The 23187-nt window shown below is 40.5% G+C and overlaps 1 protein-coding gene across 1 annotated transcript in view; it reads right to left on the bottom strand.

The window, feature by feature from the left end:
* Positions 1-23187, bottom strand: part of CPNE4 (copine 4) — a gene marked incomplete at both ends in the record, with an annotated part of 194027 nt that overhangs the window by 1378 nt on the left and 169462 nt on the right. Inside the window, 4 exons of the mRNA XM_082307141.1 lie at positions 5311-5547; positions 7755-7888; positions 12434-12485; positions 22520-22574. Coding sequence (XP_082163267.1) covers positions 5311-5547; positions 7755-7888; positions 12434-12485; positions 22520-22574 — 478 coding nt within the window. The remainder of the gene's footprint in view (positions 1-5310; positions 5548-7754; positions 7889-12433; positions 12486-22519; positions 22575-23187) is intronic.

Here is a 23187-nt window from a genome sequence, read left to right as displayed (position 1 = left end):
ATTATTGCCCTACTCTATTTCATGGGGTGGGATCCTTATCCTTCCAGAGTCTTAAAATTAGGCTTACATAGGATGTAAATGGCAACTATTCACAGGCAAGCTAATCCAGGGGTGCAGAAAGCCCCTGGGCTATTACAAATTCCAGTATCAAATGTTACAATACTACAAAGATAATGCTAGTAAAACTAGAAACAAAGCTATTTTTTGTGTTTTGGTATTTTGAGTCACATATGTGATTAGCAACAAATAAAATGAACCGCTAATTCCCTACTGTGACATTTATACCAAAATATTTGTGCAGGCAAAAAATCCTGGAACATTTCTGCATGAACAAACTGGCAAAGCAGAGCCCATACTTTGCATGACAGCGCAGCAACTGTTCTCAGGTGTTACACAGTAACAGAACCCATTTATTTTAATCCTTGGAAGTGAAATGCATGGTTTTCCACAGTTACCCTGTTCTTGCCTAAAGCTGTTTTCACTGAAATCAGCAGAAAGTACCCCTTGGAGACAGGCAAATGGCTGATTTCTATGTTGCTACTGAGAATTACTGTTTTTTTAATCTCCTTCCCAGTGTGCCAAAGCTGTATATACCTTAGCCTGCCTCTGTGCCATCTTACAAAAAATACAACCCTCCATAAAGGGTAAAAACAGGGAGTGGGGGAAGAGTCCTGGGCCATCGCTGCACACACAGGCCTTAGCAATCAGGAAACTTCATTCTGCTCTACCTTTAAAAATGCTGGGCAGGAGCACTTCCCACCAGCTTCTCTGGATCGTGTGTAGTCAATGTCTGAACACTGGGCCACCACTCATCTCTCTGCATCACCCTCCTGTTGCCACTTCTCTCTCTTCCGATGCCACATCCGTTCTTCCTGAATGAGGGGTCAGCCCTTCAGAACAGGCTCTGTCAGGGCTCAGATGCCCGGCTCCATCACTGCCACCTGAGGAGTCAACTGAGTCCAGTGTGCATGTGAAGTAAAAAGCCTTTCACTGAGGTTTAACCTAACACGTTTACTGTGCCCACAAGCTCACAGGCAACATGTGGCCTCTCACAGAGTTGCCCTGGGGTAGCTGGCTTGACTCCGTGCTTCAGTCTGAACATGGACAACTGTTGCTTTACAGAGTTTCATCATGCTGGTGATGTCTGTTGGTCCTGGGGCTCTTCTAGCAGGGAACATCCCAAAACCAGGGTTAGGGGTGATTTCCTGCCTGATTTGGTCACCTGTACTGTACCTACTTTTGTGGTGGTAAAGCACTCTCACTTCTAGACCAGATGGTGCAAAGCAGCATTTGTATAAGTACAAATCAGACCCAGTAACTTCTGAGCTAAAAAACAGCCCCAGTTCAGCAGTGCTGCGTAAGGGTTATTTACCTTCACTGTGTTTTTAACACAGATGGTACATTAATGTTTTCTCCACTGTTTAACTGCTATGCTTAAAGAGCATCCTAGCAATAAACACCTCAAGATGAATAGTTCTCAACTGATGGCTAATAAACAACAATCAGATCAGGCAGCAGCAGGAGAATAATCCCCTATGATGGTAATTGGTGTATATTACAAATGACTGTTGATTCAGTTCTATAGCTTCACGATGCTTAATCTTTAATTACAATACATAGTGCAAAACTTTCCTCCCTGCAGTGGTTAAGAGCTGTGCTTTCCACACTCATTTGTGATATATGTGTTATTAAGTCACAGTTGTTAGCCTTTATGATTAAATACAATGCAGAGTGGAATACAATCTACCTGTGGCATCAGATTTGTGCACAGTAAATATATCATGCATCCTAAAGGCAGACAATTTCAGCTCTTAAAATATGACTGTGAATGGATTGAGACAGGTGATTTTCTTCAACTACATTTCAGTGACTGTGAGCATCACTGTTCTACAGTTTCAGGTGAAGGACACTCATGTTGCTGGGGTGGTGATAATTACAGAAAGAAGAAATTCACTCAGGTTCAGGGAAAGTATTTTCCCTTTGTTTGTTATGTTACCTCGTAGTGAATTGCACATGCCACCCACTATACAATGGGACATATTTTAAACAGTAATGGTTACCTTGATTTTATCAAGCCTCTGCAACTACAGGATTTGCCAAGAATCACTACAACTATTGGTATTATTTTTATACCTTCAAAGATATTCCTTAAAGAGAGAGTCAAAAAGGTAAGATACTTTACTGCAGTACTCCTGATACACTACATCATGTAGGAGATTAAAACCCTATAATAAAGCTTTCTTTCTACCTTGGGTCTTGAGCCAGTAAAACACTAAAGTGGGTAAGAGGTTTTAGGTATGTGAATAATTGTAACTAATCGAAATGTGTTAAATGCCTGTATGAGTGCCATGCAGGATCAGAACCTTTTCTGAAGTCAAACTTATAAAATGGATTCACTCTACAGGTTATTTTTACAACTTCCTTCTCCCTCCTTTCAGTTTTCTCACAGGGGCAGCTTTTGGCTATATTATTTTTGATCTCTTTGGATAGATAAGAGATTTTGAGTTCCAGGCTGACCTGAGAATTGACGTAATGAAAAAAAAAATATTGTTTGGGTTGACTGCAAATGAATTTTGGTTTACTGGTCCAGCAAAACAAAAAATAATTGCTCACAAATAACATTTTCTTCCCTCCTTCCGTCAGTAGTAGGAGTAATATGGTTTTAGGCATAAATAAATACTTGATTTGTCAGACAAATCTATAAACGTTATACAACATTTTGTAGTCTTTCTAAGAAGATCCTTCAACATTTCTTTCTACTTAATAGTCGAACATCCTACATACCAAAACTAAACACAAGGTACATTGACAAAAGGGACATGATTTGTAACTAAATACATCTTTTACTTAAAGCTATCAAATGTAATATGCTGATTTATGGTAATTCTTGTGTGTGATCAGAACTGATCTGGCAAAAATCTCCCAAATGGATTAAATCCGCATTTTTCTGTGGGGAAAAAAATAAGTTTGATTCAAAACATCACACTCATTTCTACCATGAAAAATTATTTCACTAGTTGATGCAAAAGGCATGGTTTTGTGTTTGTGCTGAGGATAAGTAAGCAAGCTGGCTGTGAATGTCACTTTGTTCAGAGAGAGAGATTATTTGGAATATGACAATAAAGAAATTCAACCAGAAGTGGCTATTGTTATGGGCACTCATCCATTACACTGATGTTTGTTGAAATGCTGAAAGATGACAATAAACAGACTAAATATTAAGTTGCATAATATATATTGACTTTTCTGATATAGCAAATACATTATCTATATCTATATTACCTCTGCTACTGAGAGAAAGGGGGAGAAAAATATCACTATTTGGCAAGAGTAATAAAATTTTAAGATTGCTATCCTCTCCCAGTACTGAGTACTGATGTTAATCTAAAACAGCTAAAAATAGTACATGCTTGCATTTGACCAATGCTAGCAATTAAAATCACACATAGAATCACTCACAAGTTAACACCAGAGGCACTATATATTCAGTGCCCAGAACTGCAACTGTCAGTGTTAATCTATTCAATCAAGGATGATTTCAACTTTGTTATAAACTCACAAAATGAAACCAAAAATAACAAATGCAGCTGGCTTTGCCAGTTGCTTGCAGAAACATATTTACAACTAATTGAAAGTAGGTCTAGCACTAGCCCATAAATAACTTGCCTCTTGACACTTTTTTACAATAGACTACAGTGCAGCACTACACACTTGTGATTATCTGATGGAGGAGAATCACAAGCTATGAGCAGGTCATCCTCATACTTTGTTGCAGCGGTTACTTAATAGGTGAGTGAGTGGCAGCATCAACATCGAAATGTATGTATCTACAATTCAGTGGCAAATCTGCAGTCATTTGGCAAGGTATCACTGAGCTAATAGCACAAGGTGAGTTTTACACCATATGAGGATCCATTCTTTACACAAAGGTAAAGGGAAAAGAGGAACAAGTCTGTTTCTCTTACTCCTCAGTATAGTTTGTGAAAGTAAGAAGTGCATCTAGATCTAGGACAAACATGGCAAAATCGTATTTTGAAGTGAGAAAAAAGAACAACTCCTGAGAAGAGGAAAATAAAATGAAGGTAATTTGGAAGTAGCAAAATGAAAAAAATCTCCTGTGGTAACAAAAAGCCTAGAAAAACTAAGGGAATGTAAGCACTGCAAACGCATACACAGACCAAAACCAACCCAGAGTCGAAAACTTCTGTGTGACAAATTCAGATCTAAGGATCACTAGCGTATGAGAGCAGATGGGAAAAGGCAATCTCATGAGGAGAATGAGTTAGTTACATTGTGGGGTAAGGAAATTTTCAAATCAAATACCGAGAACATCCTTCCTAGACACTGAGGTGAGCAAAAAACCAGTCTGGATAACCACTTAAATATAACAGAAGGAATGAGGGGAAGGAAGGGAGAGAAAGATGGAAAAACAGAGGGAAAGGGATGTGACCAGCATTGCAGAGGAACACAACAGCCATTCCATGCCTCCATATGGAGGAAAAGGGCCCTGAAAAACCTGGCTGTGTGTGGGAAAGCTCTTTCTGTGGGTGAACATGGTTTCTACCCAGTTGCTGAAGAACTCACTGGGACAGATGCTGCAATGTAGGGCAGGTGACTGAGGAGAAAAGTACATGGCCAAGGGATTATTTCAAATTTGGCAATTTAATGCTGGGTCTCTCCCTTCCTCTTCTACAGAGTGTCTCCTACACCACGCTGGGCTCAGACAGGAACAGCTGGCTGAGGGCACAGGGAAACTCTTGGTAACAGCACTTCCTTGGATTTGTTCTTGTACAGAATTTGGGTAAAGGGTTTGGAGGCAACCAGAATGCTGTGGGTGGATAGTCCTGCCTTTCAGAACTTAGGGACCTAAATTTCAATATGGAAACAGCCTCCTGGGGTACACTGTGAGTACAAATCCACAGCCATTTCAGTTGCCTGTGGAAATGAAAGGCTGGAAAGCAGAATACAGTAGTCCTAATAGAACAGATGCAAAGAAAATGGAAAAGAGACACCAGGAAAAATAAGTTAGGGAGGGCAATCAAACTAAAATCAGGGAGAAAATGGAGGTAAGGACTGGTACCACAAGAAGCACATGGATTCTGCCCCATCTCTTCTTTTCCCACCCTCACCATCTCACTAATGGAGCATATTTCATTCTGTATTCATTTTTTTCTCCATTTCTGACACAATAATGCCATAGGTTTACTGAACTCTTCATGCCCATCCAAAGTCAGGCCCAGCCCCAGGGACCATTCACTATATGTTATATACATGCACCCTTCTGTGGAATGGATGGAAAAGTCAGCTTACATGTTTGAAGTTCCTAAATGGCACAAACTGGACAATGTCTCGAAGCACAGGCTCGCCCTTGGGAGACCTCAGGATCCCATCATCGCCATCCAGCATCTGCATGTCACTAAAATCGGCGTTCCCCACCCCAACGATGATGACTGACATGGGAAGGTGAGAGGCATGGACAATGGCCTCTCTGGTGTCAGCCATGTCTGTGATGACGCCATCCGTCAGAATCAGCAGGATGAAATATTGCTGAAGTTGTTGGATAAGAAGTGAAAAATTACATCATTAGTTAATCTTCCAAAGCTGCTTGCCCTTTTCCAGTATAAAAGTGTTTCTGGTAACTCACTCGTGGACTTTTTTAAAAGAAAAGAGTATTTATAGTGACTCAAAGGTTAAGTGCATTTCCCATCCAAACCTCCTCAGCTACTGATTTCTCCCCTTCTGGAGTTTCGCTGTAGTTCACGTAATTCCCAGGAGTTGGAGGGAGCCAAGGGATGGACAGTGTAGAAAAGGGGGTTTCTAGCTGCCAGGGCTGGGAGAGTCAGGACTTTGGCTGGGAAGTCTGGAATAGTCCTGAGATCCCCACTAGCCCTATTTTCCATCTGCTGCACAACCACTTCTGCTGACAGTTTCCGATTACATTTTTTTTCCCTTTGGGAACCAGTGGGAGGCAGGGAGGAATGGGGTATTGAAGCATTACAAGCCTGTAGCAGAGCTGTCAGGGAGGTTATGACAGCACTTTGCAGAGGAGCTTTGCTAACAGGCAAGTGGGATGGGTGCAGCCATCTGCAAACTGGAGGGTGACCCACTGCTGCCTGTGGGAGAAACACCACACCATGGCAGGTCTACTGCATTCTGCAGAGTAATGGAGTCCCTGAGGAGAGCCAGGGCATGTGCAGGGAGGAATATATCCATCTTCAAACACTTCATGCAGAGCCCTGAAGGGAGGTTTTCTCATTCTCTAAAGGAGAGCAAGCAATTTTGTGCACTTGTCATTTCTTTCCCAAAACTCCGAAGCCCACTGAACTGGGATCACAGGCTATGACATATCTTCACTTGGTAATGGGGAAGAGTGACTCTCACTTGGATCCTTTATGAACTGTTAGGCAGCTGGAGTCATTTAACAAACGTGCATTAATAGGAAAAATGAACAGGTCATAGAATTTGGTCACTCTGCACGAGCAATACCCACACACTAAACATCATTAAAGTTTATGTATATGCAGCTATGTAAACTCAAAGTGTTCTGTTCATCACCTCCTGCCACGAATAAAACAAAACATGCAGGCAGAAAACTTTATCTTGAAGACTCATGCTATAAATTAATTTGTTTTTCAAACAGAAAGAGGGGAAGCTTAGGTTTAGAAGAATGAAGCAACTTATTCAATATGACATACTAGTTCAGAGACAGCACTGGGAACAGAGTGAGCCACCTCAGGATTAGGCAGGTACGGAAATTCAAACACAGCAATTCCCCATTTTAGGACTGGGACCCTAAATACTATCAAGATCCTGGAAACAGCAGTGGAGTGACAAGCACAAGCCCAGACTCATCAACAGAAATGTTTGGGAACCGCTGCCTTAATAGGACTTAAAAAAAGGCTCAGCACATGAAAGCTTAGAGAAAGCTCCAGACCTGGCAATGAGATGCATGCTAATGCACAGCTCTATTCTGTTCCTATACATAGGCATTTTTCTTGCTGCAGTATACAAGTCCTCTCTTACATCCTTTACTCCCACATCACTGCTTTTGTAAATGTTTCAGACCTACTTGCTCACATATTCTCTCCAATTCTCTCATTTCTCCCATTCTGTCTGGAAGGCAGGAGAGACATAAGCCTAATGCACTTCAAAGACATACATTTAAAACACAATCTATGCTTAAGTCTTTTAGCCCAAGAAATCTATCATGAATTTTGTATCAGATGGAGGCTAACAGACTTGTCTCCCGATTTCTAAAAGGCACATGATACTCTATGTCAGTAATAGCAAATTGAAAACTGTATCACTACAGTTTTCAAAGGAATGGTTGGAAAAATCCCCTAGTTGAACAAAAAAGTTTTAGTACAGCCTCTGCTAGAGACTTGAAATTGGGTAGTCTGTGTAGGGAAACATTTGAACTCATCTTCTTGTATGATCAACACTTTAGGGCTTGGCCCCTACATTTCTGCAACCTTAGTGGTGCCATTTATGTTTTCACAGTGAAGAACTGGGTGTGTTACAGTAAAACAGCAGGAAACAGAATAGTGGGGGAAGAGTTTAAAGTTGTGACTATCGAAGGTATAGAGGCTAGATACACTGCTCCAGCTGACACAGACTCAAGCTGCCTCCTGTGAAGGCAGTTAGCGAAAACTGTGAAGGCATGATTCACATACATGAAAAGGCCTTGTTTTGATGGTCTACAAGAGATCCATCATAAGACAAGAAAAAAGCCAAACACAGCATTATGCCCTTACCGAGGCCTCCTTGGTATTGGTTTCCTCTGACGCTGATTTTGCCACCTTCTGGATGATGGGAGCAATGTTTGTCGGCCCATACAGCTGCAGCTTGGGAAGGCAGCTCTGATAAGCCTCCACAACACCTTGTATTCCTGGCATGAAAAACCACACAAAAGGCAAATAAATGTGGAGCACATCACCAATATCATGCTTGCTTAAAATGTAAATAAAAGGCAGGTTCTTAATGAATCAGTTCAAGATATCACATGATTAGCAAGGACTAACAACTTCATATAATTTCCGAGAAGCTGTCTCTAGCTGCCTCGAATCTAGTTTGTAATATATAATTCATTATATCACACTTCTCCTTCCCAGCAGTTTTTAATGTCTATTTACCAGGTATCAGCTTGCAATGTAATACCTTCCATCCCTCTCAGTTCAAGGTGTAAGTGATCATTTCCTGATCACCAGCTAAGATTCATGCTAAAAGGGTAGACATAAATTAAAAACACTAAAACACTTCTCCCTCCTGCTCGTCAGATAAATATTTATTTCTGTTTATCATGGTAGTTACCAACAAATTTGCCCTTTGTACTTACAACCTAGAGCTGTCAAGGAATTCAAACATCTTTTCAAATACCTGACTCCCCTGTGCTAAGAAAATAATTTTTCAGGGTGAATTTGCATAATTGCTCACAGGTTGAATTCGACTATGACCAAATGCTGTGAAATCTTGGAAGAAACAGCAGGATGCTTTGCAGTCTGCAGAAAAATGAGCTTTAGTCAAGAAGTTTTGATGGAGAACTAGCTATTTTTGGCTTTTTCATTTCAGGATATATAACCAGACCAGGGAGAACAGACTTCTGCTGACACACTTGACAGATCACAGAATGGAAATTGGTGTTTTCAATCACTGAGAAGAAGGATTTCTTGAAGTGATGCACATTAGCCTCTGCATTCAGAACTCCCAGCTTACCAGACCTAAAGGATTAGAGGTCTAAAGTTGGAAAGAAAGTGATAGACTGAAGAGCTTTGTAAAGGATGCTGAAGAATGAAATTACTTCAATAAGATCCTAAGCCAGTTTCAGTTTGCACTGAGACTAGCTCACTCATGAGGTTTTACTCAACCATGTTTACAGGATCTATGGGTGCAGACCCGTTACTAACAAATCACAGGGAGTTGTAATTGCTTTAATATGGTACACCTGAACCTCCTATGAAAAAATGGTGGAGAACTCTCTTTATAGATAGTTACAAACATATTATTCCATTGCAGTGCTCACAGACAAAAGAACACGCTCCAATTATAGCTCTGATTGGCTAAAATGTAATGTTACAAAATTTCCCCTGGTAATTCCAGTGACTAAATTACATATTGCAAAACTGACCTTTTGTTAACTCCCAATTTGAAATCTGCTAAGGATTTCATTACTTATACTTAATCGTCTTGCATGAAGGCCTCATAAAGCTTCCCTAAGATGATGACAAGATACACTGTAGCTTTTTTTCTTGTGCATTAAAACAGTATGAGATAAACCTTACTCCCTGCATTCCACACAGATTTAGCGTGGTTCATGTCAGAAAGTTGCTTTCATCTTAGAAAGAAACATGTTCTAGAAACATAATTTCTTGTTTGCTATCTCAGGTTAATATCTTTTAGAAATATCTACTGTCCTTACACATTCAAATCCAACAGGATATGAGAGTGGCTTACTTTGTAGCTTACTTTCCTTGGACTCCTTTATTTTAGGGAGAGCCAATGTGCATTTTTCTTTGCAATTCAACTCTTCAAATTTTTAAATGGAATCCACTTTCAATAGCTCTGATGAAATATATGTATGGGTTCAAGATGCATGTAAAATGCATGCATGCATAGAAGCAGTCATTTAGATTAAAGGTTGTCACTTACTTTCTTCCTCAGACAATGAAGACTAAATACTAAGTATAAGACTATAAATATAATATACTATAAATATGCTAAATATAAGGCTATAAATACTAAAAAATTTAAGAATGGAAATGGTAATAGGGGAGGAAATGTGAGGATATCTGTTTTTTATGAATTCCAGTAATCTTCATATCAATACACAGTCCTTATTCAAGGTAGCATGATGCTTCACACTACCTTGTGCCAGTGAAAGCACACTGCTTCCACAAAGAAAGGGATTTCATTCCTCAAAAGCAAATTAGACACATACTTTTTATATTGGATCCAACCTCTCTTTCTTGGTTTAAAGCAAGAAGCTCTTCAGCAATTTTCCTTTGTTTTCTGGCAAGTATGCTAAATATCACAAAGAAAAATAGTGTGGTCACTAAGCACTTTATCTCCCTCTCACTCTTGCATCCTCTCTCCACATGATATGCTGGTTACTGCTCTCTGTGTCACCTAATACAGTGGGAGCATCTAGAAAACATCGCAGAACAATTGGTGGTAGGAACTCATCAAGCATCCATGACAGGCAGGTGATGAGCAAGCTGCAGCAGATGATTAAACAACACATTTTCTGATCTGTCTCCTTTTCTTGCTTTCATCCAGATGGATATTATTTTAAATGGTATCATTTAGGACAAAGAAGTGCTTTTTATATCTCGTAGATGCATATGCAAGCACTGCAAAATTTCTTCCCTGGCCTTCTTTCGTGCTGCAACCATCTTTTTATGTCTTCTTAGCCCTAAAACTCCTTTTAGATGATGGGTTAACTTACCAGATAACTCAGTCACATGCAAAGAACTAAATGAAGTTTCGATACATGACAAATATTAAGTGACATAAGCCAACACAAAGCTAATAGAGCAGCTCCTTCCTTTTTTTTTACCCTCCTCTCATTTCCGTTGTTACATTTTATTTCACATACCTAGTATGGTATGGATAGTAAGTTCTTTACTTGCAGAGGGTTTGTCTGTCCAACCTCTGACCTGCTGCTGGCACTATATAGATGAGGCAGCCTTTTCAAGTACCAGTCAATCAATACAAATCATTATGTAACAATGTCAGCGTGATAAAAGAATTAGCTTTGGACTCAAAAGAGCCAGCAGACAGGGAAGAAAAAATGTGTTCTTTGCATAGAATGCTAGGGCTTTTTTTTTCTAGGGTACGCAGGTCAGAAATGTCCTGAATTTAGACTGGGAAACAAAGCTACATTCGAACACTACATGCACAATATGTTATCACCTAACACTGACCATTGTTAACTGAGACGTTTTAAACAGGTCAGGCCCTGTGTAGATGCCAATGTGTCTGTGTTCAGAAGCAGGCAAGCTAACTACATTTTAAAATACAATGGTCCAGACAAAATTCTGAGGTCTGTTTTGCTTCCCCACCTCAACCCCATACTCTCAGTGTGACTAAAGTCTCAACTTCAAGCTGGCTCACAAGCTTACAGGCACACCTAAATGCATACATGTAATTTCAGCTTCTTTTAACTCTATAAAAGCAATGTAAGAAGCTGCGTGAACACATCAAGCAGCTGTAGGGCTTATGCCCAATTACATTTCAAGCATATGACCTGCAGAGGCTGGGGCAGTCCAACAATCCAAGCGCAAAACCAAAGCAGGAGTGCCCACTGAACTGAAACAGAGGTCTTGCATTTAAGATGCGTGAACTCTGAATTCTTTTAATGTCTCTTTCCCTTGAATTTCTTGTCCTCTCTTCTTTTCCTCACTTCATTTCTTGGCATCTTAATTCTCATCCTGAATGTATTCCGCAGACCATGCCTGAACTAATAAGCCTGAGAAGGGCTGAAAGGAACAGCTAGAAAATTTGAACAGGCAGAGCATTTTGAAACATCCATTTCAGTGTTTGGAAGGTAGCACAAGGATAAGGAAGAATAACAACGTGTAGATTTTAGACAGTAATGATCATCTGACCAAGACTCTCAAATAACGTGTTAGTCTGGGATTACTTGTTAGACTGTTTAGAGATTATCATCCTGTTATTCTCATCTTTTATAAAATGTGTGAAATTTATAAAATGTGTGAATTGTGGCAGGAGATTCTAGAAGTCTTTCTAGAATCTAGCATCAGTCACTGCAGACCCCACTTACAAATACAAGACATACAGCAAAATCTGCTACGTGAATCTGGCCTCTGACTACCGAGGATTAGTGATTGTTGCTAGAACACACCAATATCTTACGCTGTGTTAAGCCAGCCTCTTGCTGCATTTGCTGTCATGGAAGTATCCTTCCTTCTATTATAGCAGACCTCAGCTGCTGCCCTGACCCTTTGGTGCTGGACATCGCTGGGCAGACTTGCAGCAGGCTACTCTTGCTGTAGGTCTGGCCAAAGAACTGGCTCTACACAGAAGGAGTCTTTGATCACAGAGGTGCACAGCCTGCTTTTGCATGTCCTGCCCTTCTTAGCTGCACAACCTGTGATGTTGCTGTAGCTGAAGATCTGGAATGAATCTAGAAAACACAGTTTTAGTTTTCAGAAATGCTAGTGATTTGGACAAGTTCAAGTGCTGAATGTCCACCATGGTGTACTTTCAAAGGGACCTGTTTTTCAGGAAATTAATGTGTGGCACTTTCTAAGGTTGCTAAAGCTAAGCCTGATGGCTTGGAGTCTGTCAGGTTTTGAAACTCCTGGCTGCTTTCTTTAAAAAACATTTTAAACAATATTCAGGGAATACAATAAAAAATACAAGCACATTTTGCACACAGCAGACATACAGCAGTCTGTCCTACTATGAGTGTTACCTGCACATTCTGGGTTGTCTTCATTGAAATTGATTGCAAAATCATGAGAGACCTGCAGATAAATGGAAAGAAGAGAAGACTGTAGTCAGAAAAATTATTCCAAGAGGACTTGCGGTTAAACACGCTTTACATTCTTTCTGTGTTAAACCAGAGATCTTTCGAGCTTTCAGCCATTAAGTGTGAAATAGAGTCCCAGCTGGAACTCCCTGCAGAAACAAAGTAACAAAACTGGAATCGAACTTGTCAATAACAACAACAAAACCAAGAAAAAATACCACAAAGAAAAAACACTGAAGTACATGAGAAATCACATAAATATGGGGTCAGGATTGGGCTATCAATGCCAGCCGCAGAAGAGCGATCTGTTGCTGAGGAGATTTAAATGCCAGCTCTCCCTAGCTCAGCATCTCAGACTGCAGGAGAGAGAAAGCAGGTTGTGATACAGCACTGACAGCACAAGCTCAGCCCCCTTCTGAATCCGGCATTCCCAAGGGTGAAGAGTTCCTCATTTGAAGGCCATGGGATTACTGGGAAAATAATTTATTCTCCAAAGAGATCAACGAAGTCACCCAGACCCATTGTGAAATAATAATGTAAGAAATGTAAGGCACCTAAGCTAGTCAAGAAATTAGATTAGGCTGGGGGGAAATTAATAAGAAAAAACCTGAAGACTCTTGTTTTTCCTCAAATTTAGTGAATATCCCATTCTCTCTCTCTCTCTCTCAATCTGTCGGTAATAAAATACCACAGAGCTATTTTCTAAGAGAAATGACTGTGAATACAAAAAAGTTGCTGATTTTCTAGTAAACCAAGGTATTCTATCTTTAGTGGCTTGGGAAAATAAAACAAGACTTTTGTATGCGCAAATAATGCAAGGCAATGTAAGTCTCAGGTTCCAGGCTTCCTCTATCTGTCTGTCACTTAGACATCTGCACCCACAGCACAAATCTGTTGGGACTGAAACTTTCTTCAGATGCTCTTTTCTGGTTTAAGGTTTGTTCATGCCTGCATGTTTTCCAGATTCCTTTTTGCTCCTTTCTTTGATCACTGAGAAGGCTTGATTCCTTTTAATCTCTTCAGCTCTGAAGCTCAGTCTCTTAATTCTCCTGTTTGTCTTCAATTGTCTTGAATGAAGCCCTACTTTTGTCTTGCAATGTACAACATATATATATATTTTGGTTTGCAAAAAGTGGATGTGGCTGAGTTACGCAGGCAATTTGCATAATTTAAAGTTGATTCTAGTATATCATCCCAGATGCATGAAGGCATTTACATGGTTAACTCCAATTACACACGTTTGAGACTTTGTAGATCTGTGTAGGGCCTTCAGAAGTGCCAACAGTCCTAGTCATATGGAAAGCAACATGTTTACTCCCTGTACAATGGAACCTGGATTCTATGCAGAAAGAGGTTTGTTGGATATTGCTGTTTTATTTGCTAGTTTAGATGACTTCACAGTACAGCGCAGAAATTGGTCTATGACTAATAGACCAATAGATCAAATACGTGATAACAGAGAAGCTTCTGTAGAAGTGAGGTGGTGTAAGTTGGCTAATTACCGCCAAAGACAGCTTCTCATAGAGAAATAGAATTTCCCCATCATACGCTGGCCTTGCTCACCACAGTGATGCCTACCATTACTTCTTAAGAGGTTAAATAAAGCAGAACTTCTACCATGACGGGAAAGGACTGAAGCAAAAACTCACTGAAGAGTCTGCAGCCAGCTCAGCCCAGCCAGGAGTTTGCTGTGTCTACACCAAGCATCAATTGCTTCTCACGAAGGGTTTTACGTGGGCCATTCAGGCTACCCTACTTGGCTGTGTAAGATAATGCAGAAAGTCACGACATACGTTCCTTGCTGAGCAGGCACAGAAGAGCAGGGCTGTCAGATACGCTTCAGAGGTGCTCCAGAGCCCTTCTGTCCAGCTGCTCCGTAGGTCTCTTGGCACACTTTGCCCAGCTGGTATCTGCCAGTCTCATGACCAGCTGCAGGCCAAAGGTAATTGCAGCTGTCAGGAACGGTTATGTGTTTTCACTCACTGATGATTTTTTTTGTTGTTCAATAGCCTTTCTTCTTCCTTTAGGCTTTCTGTATTTTGTACTAACTGCATCTCAAAAGCAAGAAGGATGGTGATGCATGTTTATGTATTGCAGGCTGATTCTTCCAACACTGTGCCTCTTCAGTGCTTTTATTTCTTTATTCCAAATGCATTTGCAATTATAGCTAAAGGAGTATCACAATTCTTTTCCAGAGCTTTAAATACAGTATTTTAATCTCACATGCAAGCACAGGCTGAATGCTTTGTTGCTATACCTCTTTCAGGATCACACTATGCAAACAATTTATCCAGTTCAGAGCTATGGCACCCAGGCTATTATTTAAGAAAAATGTAGGCAACGGTTCAGGCCAATAAGGAAAGCCCAAGTGTAGTAAGTGTGCACAATGATCAAAAAAATTGTACTGTCTGAGCAATGGCTGCTATCCTCCCAAAGCAAGTGGCTGTCATACATTGTCATTCTGATTCACCACGAACAGTGTTCAAAGGTATCCTGAAGGCAGGACAGGAAACACAACGAATGTGCAGAAATACTGCGTTGTTTCCTATGCTCTCTGAACAATATATCACAATTTAAACAAGATTTAAGTATAACGTGAAGGAGAGAAGTTCTTTGAGCTGCTCAGTGACGGTTCACAAACAGGAAATCATCACCCGAGGCAAGCCAACACAACAGCAGATATTTTTAAAGCAGAGTTTCTCCAAATGCTCAGAACTCATTCCCCACTCAGCTAAGTAAAACCAGCTGTGCTTCAACCTGCCCCTGTGCTGTCTCCCCTGTGGTGGCCAGAATTCAAGAGGGTCCAAACCAGCAGAGACTTCAGGCGCATGACATGTGCTGAAGGCCTTGCTGAACTTGGGCTGCTACCTGGTAGGACTCCATGTAAAGCCCACCCATGCCAAAAGGTGGTTTGGATCAAACATTCAATGCTTTTGTTTTCAAAACAGTGCAAGGTAATGAGCCTCACTCCTTTTCTTTTTTTTTTTTTTTTTTTTTAATTAAACATGCAAGGGCTTTTGTGACTGAAAGGCAAACCATGCTGATGACAGAGGACCAAAAGCTGGTATACTAAATGGCATCTTTCTGATACAGAATGACACAGCCCTCATGCACTCCCAGAACTGATAAACTAATGGGGAAAAGGAGGCAAAAGTGTGAACATCTAAGATGCTGAAGACTGGGAAATCTTCAGGGGAAACAACAAGACACTTGGCTGTTCAGAAGCAAGCATGTTTATATAATCTACTAGGGTGGTTTGTATGACAAACATTTCCTAACAGTCAGGAAATCCTGGAATACATCAAGCCATGCAAACACAGAATGACTGCTTTACATTAGTACCTAGCACAGAGAACTTTGCAAAGAACTGCAGACCATGGTCTGCGGTGAAAGTCAGCCTCACGATAAGGAATGTCCTCACAGAACCGTGACTGTGTCACAGACCCTGGATTAAGTTTCGAATATGTAGCTGACCCTCTGCTCAGCCCTCCTCCTCGCTCTTAACATCAATCCGTAAAAGCAATCCATAAAAGGAAAGGAGAGAGAAATTCTGGAGTGCAGGGGTGATTACATGGGATCAGCCTGGCATTACCTGGGTTGCTGCACAAAACACCACTCAAAGCCTCTAAGGACATTTACTTGCACTTGGCTATGTATTAATCTTTTCCCTCTGCAGGGCTCCAGATAAATTATTTAGCAGACACCATCATGGATGTGGGATTATTAAAACACAGCTGTCCAGGAACTTCCTGCACCAGGAACACATTATTTCTGAGGTAATTTCTTCAAGGTTTTTAACAAGCAAAATACCTAGCTTTACCATACATCATCATATGGATTACAATGACAGCATTTCTGAGAATACATCAACTAAATAAACAGTGTAAAATATTTTTGCTAAGGCAGATGACAGTAATTTTTTTTACCACTGTACAGCACCTCCATTGCCTGCACATACACAGTGACAAGCACCTGCATACAGAAGGGCAGTTGTCCATCAATGTGATGGTGCCCGTGAGACTCTTGCAAGAATCATAACCATACTTCTACATGCTTATGACCAGTTTAGTAGAAAAGTCACCTTGATTTAATGTAGCAGGTAACTTATTTCCCTCGTATTGGGATGTAATGAAATTCACCCTCATAGCATGGCCCTTGCTAAACAGGTTTCTAATTAAGGCTGAAAGGAAAGGAGAATTTCCTAATTCATGAGAATTTTTGAGATTTCTTTAAAAAAAAAAGTCTTCTGGACTCAGATAGAAACCTCAAAACACAAACAAAAACCCTACTTTGGAATCTGACAAATAATAAAACCCCACAAAATCACAAAGCAAATTGCTGGAAAGCTTTTGGACTATGCAAAGGCATTTTATTTAAGTTGCACCGAAACATGTTACTCTATTTTGGCCTCCACATTTTTTTAAATCCCTTTTACTCTAACTGAACTTCCATTTTTTAAATAAAAAGCTGCTTTGACTCAGAAACCACGTTTTTCGTTCATTTTGCAAATGCTGAATATGAATGCCTCAATCCTGAAAATTAGTAATCTTTTCTTCCCTCTCTAGATTGTTGAACTCATTTAAATTAACCTCCCTGTCCCAAATAGCTCCAGGTTTCCAGAAACCTCTATGGTGATGGTACTGGGACTACTTCACAAACAATCTGACAAATTGAGCCACATTTAGGAACACTTTCTTACTAATTTAAATAGAGATTGTCAAAAATCCATGAACAATAGATGCATACAAGCATAAATGCTGAGATGCACAATGTTGGGTGCTTATCTGTGAATAAATTGAACACTATTAAGCCACTGCCAGTCTGAAAATTAAATATGGAATGCCTGCATATTTTGCAAAAGCGTAAGACTAACAAATTTAAAGAACCATTGCTCAAAAGCTATTATTTTCAGAATGCTCATTAATCAAATAGTTTGGGAGCTGGACAGCTTGTGTCTCTGGCTAAGACCACATTGTAGATATTTCTGCTTGGCAAAGCTTGGCCATTTATTTTTCTTTGTACTTGATTTTTGAGCATGCTGCCCAGTTTCCATGTCTAAATCCAGGTTGTGTGGATAAGGTGGCAAATTCTGTTTTTTCCCTTAGTCTGTTACACATCCTTGTGTTGGTTCTTTTTTTGACAGGTTTGCATATATTTTTGCCCTCAAGCTCCTGCAAAGTGCGGGAATCACAAAGACCACAGCACTTTCCAAGTCCCTTACCTGTCCAGCACACCAGACAGTGCAGGTTAGGGTCATGAAGATGCTGTACTGTTTCTGTAACTGCAGTGAGGCTCTCTCCAGCAACTCTTCCCAGCATAAGCAGTGAATGAAGCTTTCATTAAAAATGCAGAAGTAACCAGGACTGTCTTAAAACAAACTGCAAGTTGTTTCGAACCTCTCCAGGTGTCAGCCTGCAATTCTTCTTTAGGAAAGAACACTTCATTATTGATAATACACCTGTCATGGGGCTGACACAATTCTAATTTTCATTTTAACAGTAAGTTTTGGGCTGCTGCGTGGTTTTTCAGCTCCTTTGAGCTCTGCCTGCTAAGAAATTAGTGTGTGTGGTTCAGCTTTCTTTCCTCCTCTTCACTGTGACCTTTTGCAGCAGTGTCTGAGTCCATATTGTCTGCTACCTCTTCACTTTACATCAGATTTTTCATATACTTCTCATTGGAAAAAAAAAAAAAAAAAAAGAGATGGGATGGAGACACTGCTGTCGAATAACCAGCACGTTCTGCAAGTTTCATGTATTAGAAACTCAAGTGGGGAATATTGCTCTCAGAGGTATACTTAGATCAAGAAGCAGGGTGATATATTTGTCAGGCCGTAGGGAGAAAAGATCATATTGCTGAATATTGGATGAAAGATCTCTAGACTGATGAGGAATGTTATATATGGCATGTCTTGCTTCCTTCACTCCCACAGATTCCTTATGCCACTAAGAAACTGATGTTTTTCTGCTAACAGCTGAAGTGTTTCATTTGGAGCTGAAATGAGGGAAAATAAAGTCAGTGTAACGTAGCAGTGTGCTCTTGAAATGGAAATTCTGTAGAAAGCATATATAAAACCATGTTTTTAAAGGGGTTCACCCTCAAGAGATTAATGAAGAGCCTGAAGAGGTTGATACTGACATTGTTCTGAAGTGCTAATGTAAAATGGGGCGTGTATTTTTCCATGGGGAATAATAGTTGGCACAGTAATCATTTCTTTTCTTGTAGCATGTAGAAGCATGTGAGGACGTTGGAATCTCACTAAACAGACAGGTGGATGCTGCCCTCCAGCACCCATCCCAGGGTACTGGCAGGAGCTCAAGTCAGTATGAAACCAAGGCACTGGTTTGATGTAACACCACAAATGGACACCCTTCTCCCATGTAGCCTAGTGCTCCAAGGAAACCTTAGCAAAAAAATTTAGAGCTTATGGCCAGCCTGAAAGCAGCAGCCTTCAGCTGGTCCTAAATAGCAATTGATCATTAAGTGGAGACTTGTTACCATTGATTCATGCTGAATAGTGAGTTACGAGCCTCATTTTTCTACAGCTTGTGACCGAGCATGGCATAAATTAGACCTGAATCCACTGGATCCACTTACTCTGCCTGCTGTTTTTATCAGGTTGCTTACCTATGGCCTTCCCCCACTGTGTTATTGCCATGCATAGGTTGGTCAGCTTTCATTTAGACTTTTAAGGGAGCTATGTTGTTTTAGTTGTGTGGAGGCTCTCATGGTAACTTAGAAACCCTTGGCAGTGGGAGTCATTTCTTCCACAGCCCTAGCAATTTGTTGTCTACTGGAAGAAATAAAAGAGCAGCTGCTGGTGTGCAGAGACCACTGTGCTATGAGCTGGTTAGATCATCTCATTAGGACTGAAGACTCGAAAGCAGACACTCTAAATTAAAATGAAAAGCTGATTTATCCACATGATGGGGTCAGAACTTGGATGTTCTCATAATGATTCAACCTAAATTTGAAGATGTGACTTATTACAGTTATGACACTGCTGTCCTTTAATAAAACAAAAGAGGTGTATGACTTGTAATACCTTTGACTGAAAGGATCAAAAGAACATTTGAATAGCACGAGATCTGCAGTGTTGCTGTGGTGTCTATAGTGTTACCATATTTTTGCAGCAGAAGATAAGAAGTTAAGGGAGACAAGGTGGGAGCACTTTTTTCCTACAGTCTTTGTTACTTTTAATTATATCAGTGTCTTCACTGTTTCCTGTGCATCTTGGCTATGTTCCACATCAAACACTAATCATTGTTGGCTTTAAATTAACTTTATGATACTAGTGTTGACTAAATTACCGAAGGATTTTCAGGTTTATTGGTCTTGACTTATTAATGCATCATGATGAGGCTGACTCTTCACTCTCTTAGAGGGTGTATCTTTCAATTTAGAAGTGCAGCCAAAGCTAAGCAGGGACTTAAAAGTGTTGACACAGTTTATTTTAAGAAGACAGATACTTGTATGGACTGTGTAGAGTATCACAGGGAGGGACGGAACAATAGCACAGATGACTGTTAATTCCTAATCCAGTTCCAGTTGGATGTGCCCATGATAGACAGCAAGCTAATTATTTGTCCCCATCTGTTGCACAGAAGGGCTAGTCCCCCCGCAAAGTGCTTCTTCTCTTCTTCAAAGTTTTATTACATTGGTAAGCTGATGTCATGTCATTTTGTCTTTGTCATTTTCTGTCACAATGTTCCATACTGGAGATTAAAGATGTTCTGGCCCTCACTTGCATCTCCATTTACTTTGGGATTTGTTTTGTTTACTCACACGTATGTAATCCATAAGCAAGTAGCCCCATCTTCTTAAGTTTACCCTTACTTCTCCTGAACTTCTCAAAATCTGAAGGTCCTGATTCATCCATTTTCTTGCTTTGAGAGGTTAGTAACATACAGACTCTTCAGGTCAGCTCATGCTATTCGGCAAGACCCTTTATCCATGCATGGGCTATTAAGTTCAATACAAGCCTCTGACTTGCTTAAGAGTACTTGTCAGGAAATTATCCAAACACCAGTTCTGCCAAAGCAGAAAATCAAGTGGTGGTGGTGGTGGTGGTCGTGGTGATTGTAGGAATATCTGTTTACAAAGTCCTCTTGAAATCACTTTCTGGCAAGACATGTGTTTTTCAGCTGACACCTGAGATACACTCTCACAATCAGGTGAAGAGACTGTTGCTTGGGACTAACAAAACTGGTATGTTGCCATTATTCTCATCTGACCTGAGGCGTCAATGCCACCAGCTGACTATTTTGGCTGAGAAAGAAGCAGTCTTGTACTGTGAATTTTGCTCTACTGCCATCACCAGCAAACCAGTGAAAAGACTTCAGCTGGCACAGTAACATCTTCCTTCAAGCAGTACTTAGATAAGCACGGCTCTCTGCGGCTGAAGGAATTGCAAGTTTTCCCCCATGCAATGATGGTCACCTCACAGATGATGGAACAACCAGCCCCTGGCACACCACCAGGCTGGTACCTTTATTTAGGACAATCACAATAGTGCATGGCATTGTCAGTGATGGCCAGTCATGGGCTTGAAAGAGCGATCTGGTTGTGATCAACTCACCCAGTCAACACTGCTATACAGCCATGGGTAGGGAGGCACATAATCGTGGCAAAGGGATGGACATTTGAGAAGTAGCTACCGTGGTTCACTAATGTGTCTGGTGGTAGAGGCTGCTCAGTATGTTTATTTTCCAAAACACTCCCCCTTATATAGCAGAGGTGGTGGTCAGCTGCTGCAGTTGGAACATATATACAACAGACACAGATGTTTTGTGTGCATTTACCACATTAAAATCTGTATCAAAGTTCTGGAAGCCATCTCTGATTTTTGAAAGCATTAACACTGGTGTTACTTTTCAGGAACAGAGCACTGCAAAACACCTTGTCAGGCACAGTCCACTTTTTTATAGCAGTGCTTTTTAGCTTAGAAGCCAATGTTGTTAAGACATACATTGACTTACCTTAGACACTTGTTTGAAAGACACTTATTAAATTTGCTGTACATCACCACTGTTATTCTTATGCAGGTATCAAACCTACAAGCCATGAGGAACACACTGGTACTTTTTTTTCATTTGTTGATCCATGCTTTATAATGCTGAGTGACACACGACCCCTCTCTGCCAGCGTTCACCTCCCTACCACAGACACAGCTGAGAGACACAACCCAGAGCAGGGGACATGGGCATACTGGATGAAGTCTGCATGATCAGAAGTCCAGTGCTGCTCTTTCCCAGAAAGTACCTGAGTTGCAGAATCCCCAGCTAGTTTTTGGTTACTTATTTGTGCAGAACTACTCTTCTGCCCACATTACCTCTGCATGTGCAACACAGGATTTGAACTTCTGCCTATTTCTTCTTAGGCCTTTCTCTGTTGGATGCTCCTTCTTTTACTCCACGGTCTTCACTCCAGCCCTACCAGACTGCATATATTTACGCTCACAATTGGATCACCGTGGATCACTCTCATTTTTTTTGTTCATAAATACCACTTCTCTCTAGCATGGATACATGCTCTTATATTTCTCTTCCTGGAACTGAAGATGGCCACTGTGACACAGAAATTTGTCACAGGTCTTCTTCTAAGGTCTTTATTTTCAGGAAGATGTTCAATCTCTTCATTGTTAAGCATAGACACTAGGCCGCTCACTGAACCACATCTTCCAAAAATGGGTTCTGTCAAACCAGGGCTCGCAAAGCTACAAAATATGCTTGGCAAGTGTTGTTCAAAAATTCAGTTCTCCTCCTTCTAGGCTGTTGCCCTCTTACTAGACTAGCATCCATTAACAAAGCTTTGCCAATACCACGAAATATTTTGGGTGTAACACAACTATTTTAAGTCTAATCTCAAGTTCTGGTTTCAGTGAGGTATCGCTGGATGAGAATGCCAGATGAAAGAAAACAAGCAGTAGGAACTGCTCCCCACAGCCTTGCCCTTGCCCTGTATGGAACCATTTCTCCCTTATTTTGTGCCTCATAAACCAAGGAAATTAAAAAATGTCATTTATGCACCTACTTTGTATTCTGGGGGTATCCTTGCTCCAAATCCAAAGGCTGGGAACATTTTGTCACTGGAAAAGAATAAAAAAAAAGAAGAGTTCCCACAGAGAAATGCATTTTGTTACAATAAACATTTATTCTTCTGTAAGCGTTCATCAAAAATGCAAAGTAGTGCAACAGCACAGAAAAGACTTTTACGTCAAGAGTGTTACATGGAAGACTGGAAGGGTATCAGATTAGAGAAGGAGGGGTGTGGGTTGATCAGATAGAGAGCGATATGGAGACTTTTCAGATGAACCCCTTCAGATGGGAAGTTAAAATCATTTGGAGAATACTGAGGGGTCAAGATACTTGCACTTCTCCCACAAATGAAATAACAGGTCTGTATTACCCATTCTTTTGCTCTATATAGCTGCAGCATGTAGGTGAGTTGTCTTAACAGCCTGTAACAACATTTATTTCATATAAACACGGATGTGCTCCCCCAGCTCAGAAAATGGGTGTAGTGAAGAGACGACTCTGTAATTAAAAGTGTTTGCAAATCTGGGTTATTACACTTGTCCAGGTGCTAAAGAGACTTCCTAAAATATCTGAAAAGGGGCAGTTTCACACCCCCAAACCTGCAGGTTCTGTAAAGCTTTCTACCTGCATCATTAGTAGTCCCACTAAAACATAAGATTATTT

Source organism: Platalea leucorodia, assembly GCF_965183815.1.
Source record: "Platalea leucorodia genome assembly, chromosome: 1".
Taxonomy (NCBI): Eukaryota; Metazoa; Chordata; class Aves; order Pelecaniformes; family Threskiornithidae; genus Platalea; species Platalea leucorodia.
This window is presented reverse-complemented; position numbering and strand designations above follow the sequence as displayed.